This window comes from Oratosquilla oratoria, chromosome 1, assembly GCF_046742065.1.
Source record: "Oratosquilla oratoria isolate Oo_2021 chromosome 1, ASM4674206v1, whole genome shotgun sequence".
NCBI lineage: Eukaryota > Metazoa > Arthropoda > Malacostraca > Stomatopoda > Squillidae > Oratosquilla > Oratosquilla oratoria.
Window position 1 is genome coordinate 7,493,403 of NC_134777.1, and position 5,000 is coordinate 7,498,402.

General features: G+C 43.2%; 1 protein-coding gene across 1 annotated transcript in view; it reads left to right on the forward strand.

Moving 5' to 3' along the window:
- LOC143031874 (inhibitor of apoptosis protein-like) overlaps positions 1 to 4,806 on the forward strand; it is a 6,064-nt gene extending 1,258 nt beyond the window's left edge. Inside the window, exons 2-5 of the mRNA XM_076196236.1 lie at positions 614 to 1,141; positions 2,509 to 2,661; positions 3,171 to 3,478; positions 3,947 to 4,806. Of these exons, the coding sequence (XP_076052351.1) occupies positions 614 to 1,141; positions 2,509 to 2,661; positions 3,171 to 3,478; positions 3,947 to 4,171 (1,214 nt within the window). The 3' untranslated portion in view covers positions 4,172 to 4,806. The remainder of the gene's footprint in view (positions 1 to 613; positions 1,142 to 2,508; positions 2,662 to 3,170; positions 3,479 to 3,946) is intronic.
- Positions 4,807 to 5,000: the final 194 nt, after the last annotated feature.

A 5,000-nucleotide genomic window follows, 5' to 3' on the forward strand; every position in this document is an offset into this window, starting at 1 on the left:
GTGTGTGTGTGTGTGTGTGTGCGTGTGTGTGTGTGTGTGTGTGTGTGTGTGTGTGTGTGTGTGTGTGTGTGTGTGTGTGTGTGTGTGTGTGTGTGTGTGTGTGTGTGTGTGTGTGTGTGTGTGTGTGTGTGTGTGTGTGTGTGTTTTGCAGAAACCACAAGGAAAATAAAGTCGGAATACTAAACGTTTTCGTCTATTACGACATCCTCAGAGTACTCTGAGGATGTCGTAATAGACGAAAACGTTTAGTATTCCGAATTTATTTTCCCTGTGGTTTCTGCAACATATATTCATATGTATATATATATATATATATATATATATATATATACGTATGTATGTATGTATATATAATTAATAATGACATCCAAGAGATATTTCATAAATTTGCATTGGGATCACCTTTTCTTATCCTAGTTCACTGGAGATGGGACAACCTATTAATATAGTTGATGTTTTCTCTCTCATTTTTCTGTTTCATTTTCTTTTTTTCCTACTTTACCGTTTCTATTTTACTCATTTGTTTGTTTACTTCATTTATTTGTTTGTCAGTTTGATTAAATACTTATTTATTCTCTCTCTTTTTCTTTTTTTTTTTTTTTTTTTTCTTTAGCAATGTCCACCCGACGCTTCCATACGACCTCGTCCCTCTACATCGAGTCGGTGCGTCTGGCAACGTTCGTCGGTTGGCCCTCGAGTCATATTCTGACTCCGGACCAATTGGCACGCGCCGGCTTCTTCTACCTCCGGAGCGAAGACCACACGCAATGTTCCTTCTGCAAGGGGATCGTCGGGTACTGGGAGGCGGGCGACGACCCTGAATTGGAACACCAGAGGCTATTCCCTGCCTGCCCGTTAGCGAGCGGCAAGCCCACGGGGAACGTACCCCTCATAGACAGCGGCAGAGACGAGGAAGAAGACGAAGAAGATCTAGGAGAAGATGTAGTTTTGGACACTTTGATCCAGGCGTCACAGACCCACGTTGTGCCACATGAGAGTTCTCCAGAGAGAGAGATGATTAGGAAACGTCAGAGAAGAAAGCTCGAGAGGAAGATGTGGAGACTCTTGCAAACTCACTACGATCATCTTCTGGCCTGCACGCGCCCTCGGCCTCCTAAACCGAGTGGCGCGAACCTTCTGGGTACGCAGGCCTCCTCAAGTTTGTTTCTTTAGGAGAGAGGCCAAACGCAGAGTATGGGGTCCAATATATCTAACGTTTCGCCCAGCAGAGCTTATTCAGAAGCCCTGCTGGGCGAAACGTTAAATATATTGGATCCCAAACTCTGCGTTTGCCCTCTCTCCTACAGTGCTGTTGCAGTCGTTGCTACTTTTACTCATTTGTTTGTTTACATGAGCTCCTTAGACACGGACGGTCTAGCCCTAAGCTGAGTAAAATCGTCAGGTATTAGCCAGTGGAAAATCAGTACATGTGCTATCGTAGCGAAAAATTAAGTTCAATTTATTCGGTATAATGACGTCATGCGGTTTTATCAAATCGATTGGACGTCAACCTGGCAAGGGGACTATGACTCTATCGGCAAGGAACGTTCTTTATGGAATTTATTCTGGCTAACGCCTAGTGGATTTATTCAGCTGAGGAAACGCCATCGTAACGAAAGAGCTAAAGAGGACACATAACACACACACACACACACACACACACACACACACACACACACACACACACACACACACACACACACACACACACACACACACACACACACACACACACACACACACACACACACAAAAACACCCACACACACACACACACACAAACACACACACACACACACACACACACACACACACACACACATGCATACACCCACACACACACACACACAAGCACGCACGCATGCGCATATATAACATGGAGGCAGGAATAGTGCAATATGATATTAGCGAGTTTGAAGTTAGAAACCACCAATAGAAGCGCAGAGACGGGGAACCCCGAGTATAGCCCTTATTCTGTATATTAGAGTCAGGTAAACGCAGTTAGATGAATACACACATACGTATTTCAGATCAGGTTCATAAATCATAAGTTAATCACACAGGCCCCAGCCTTGACTCTAGCTGATAGCAGTCGGTTTTTATTCATTTAAGAAAAGAATCCCTTGCAATCTTAATGATCTCACTTGTTACGAGGCCCCCTTTGCTGTGGATGACCCCTCCAAGATCAATATTACTGACAGTATATTGTCTCAGTACTATTGCCCTCTCTTCATGGCACCATTAGTATTATTCGTAAACTGATCGTGTAGTTATCGCTTTAAGAAATTCCTGTGCATTTGATATCGACTGACAATACTTCAAGTATTTTTGAGAGAGGTGAAATCATTAGTTGATAATTGAAAGTACAGGAAAGGGCAAAGTTCCTAATAGTAAAATTAGTGGCGATTTCATGATTGACTCTAAATAGTAATTGCATGAGAGTGTCTTAAAATAGATTTTACATGATGTTAATGTCTTTAATCACTTACGTCTGGGTTTATTTTTCAGAGTGGAAAGAACGAATTGCAAATCCCAGAGGACGCGTGGCTGTCCCGACGCTCAACACAACAGAAGCACGACTCAAAACTTTTGCTTCTTGGAGACAATGCGAAGTTGGAGTCGAAGTCAAGGCCCTCGTCCAGGCAGGGTTCTACTGGACAGGTATTCACTTCAGTGGTTCTACTTTGGGTGGAGATATATATAATACGAAGTCTAAACATGCAAAAACCTGCCCACGTGTGTTGGAAGTGTTGTCGGAATCGACTTGACGTCAAGTCGCTTTCATTTCTTCTGTGCTTTTGTCACACGACGACGATATGACGTCAGTCGCAAGTCAAGCCTCCCGACAAATAAACATATTTTGTATATCTAGACTTCGGTGACATGTTCCATACATCTTATTCTGCCTTACGCCAAGCTATTTGCATAGTTTAGGAACGTCGCCTTTCACTCTTTCCCTTTGCTGTCGTCTTCTACATGTTTTATGTTGGCTAAAGCCGTAGGGCCTTGTTCATCTTGAAGAATATCAAAGTGGTGAGAGATTAATAAATACTGCGAAACTTTTTCTTTTCTTTAGGGGCAAATTTAAGGGTTGTTTTACATATATTCACACGTGCGTCATTGTCTGCGCACCGTTATATAGCCTTACATAAGTTTATATTTTTTCACAGGTGTTGGAGACTTAGTCCAGTGCTTCCACTGCCATGGGGGAATCATGGGCTGGAGGGAAGGCGAAGACCCGATCGACTTGCACGCCCGCCTCTACCCGACATGCCCCTTTGCCCTTAGCGAAAGAGGAAAGAAGTTCGGCCGACAGTGTCAAGAACAACTGAGTTCGTCTCCTCTGCAACACAGGGGACTTAGGTTCGACGAAAGTCCTTTCGTTGCAGAAGAGGACCTCTGGAGGCTGAGAGGTGTCAGGACCCACAGGCTGAAGGAAGAGGAGGCGCGGCTGCTTCTTCTTCATCCGATGGCACAGGTAGTTTTCATGACTCCTTTTTTTTTTTTCGGGCGAGCTCGCTTCGCTCGCAGCTAAACAGTCGTCTCCATTGCCGTGACGTCACTGCTTTCGGACAATCAGTTATCTCCGTTGCCGTGACGTCACCACTCTCGGTCAATCAGTCGTCTCCGTTGATATGACGTCACCACTCTCTCAGTCAATCATGGGCCGGATGGGGACGTGTCCCCTTGAGGGATTTCCGGTTTCCGGCCCAAGTTAGATCGATATCAACAGGGATTCTTTTATTAGTATATAGAAATTCCAAAGTATCCTCACTTGTTGCAGTTTCTCCATATTACTCATTGCCTTATTCCATAATCTATTTACATTATTACTGATTCCTTGACCATAGCTATATATCAGATAGAAGCATCTTGTTATTTTTAATCCAACACTAAACGATTTCATCCATATTTACGAATTAATTTTCTCTTTTTCTTATGATAGGATTTGCTCACGTTAGGCCTACCCAGAGACTCGATTCTCTTGGCTTTCCGCCTGCGGATGGAACTGGGCGGCGGAGTCCTCTTCAGAGACACGGGGGAGGCGCTGATGGAGGCCTTCAGCATCTGGGAGACGCTTCACAATAGACGAATTTATGTCGCCAATCCGCCTCAGAGTCCTCCAGATAATATGATACGCCGTGTGCCCGACGGAAAATGGTATCGTTGAATACCGAGTGGATTAAAGATACTGTAGTCCCAGATACTAAAGAATTTGTGGCACTTAGGAAGATTGAAGATGGGGGAGAGGGGAGAAATTGAAAGGTCGTTGGCAGGAGAAACAGCTGAAGCTACGAGTGGATCAACTTTCTTATACGAGTGGTGATAATCTCCGGTCTTGAAGTGGGTGACGTGTCATTCCAGGAAATAATGGGACAACGAAAAACTCGAATCTAGTTTTCAACATCTCCAGATGAGAAAGATACGAGGAACCAGATTAGTAATTTGCAAAGTAATACTGATGGTGTGTGTTTGTATGTGTGTGTGTGTGTGTCTGTGAGTGTGTGTGTGTGTGTGTGTGTGTGTGTGTGTGTGTGTGTGTGTGTGTGTGTGTGTGTGTGTGTGTGTGTGTGTGTGTGTGTGTGTGTGTGTGTGTGTGTGTGAGCAGTTATTATATATATACTGTATAGAGTGATTCCTTAGCGTAGTATGTTCGTTACATAGCAGATTATACTTGTTACATAGCAGATTATACTTGTTTCTCATTCAAAGTTATATTATCAAAGAAATCTCCTTACTATGGGTGTGAACGGGTAAATTCTTGATTAATTTATGATTTTATTTAGAATAAATTTTCTAAGATTTTGCAATCAATTTTTATTGACATGATGAATCTTGGACCATACAATCTTGGCATTTGAAATGGTCGACTGAAGTGAAGTGGTCCTGAGTATATGTTTTCTACCGAAAATACGAAATTCTAATAAATCAAAGAGTGAATCAAAGTCTGAAAGAACTAGAGTCTTCAGCTGAGCGATAGACAACATCTGGCGTTAGCT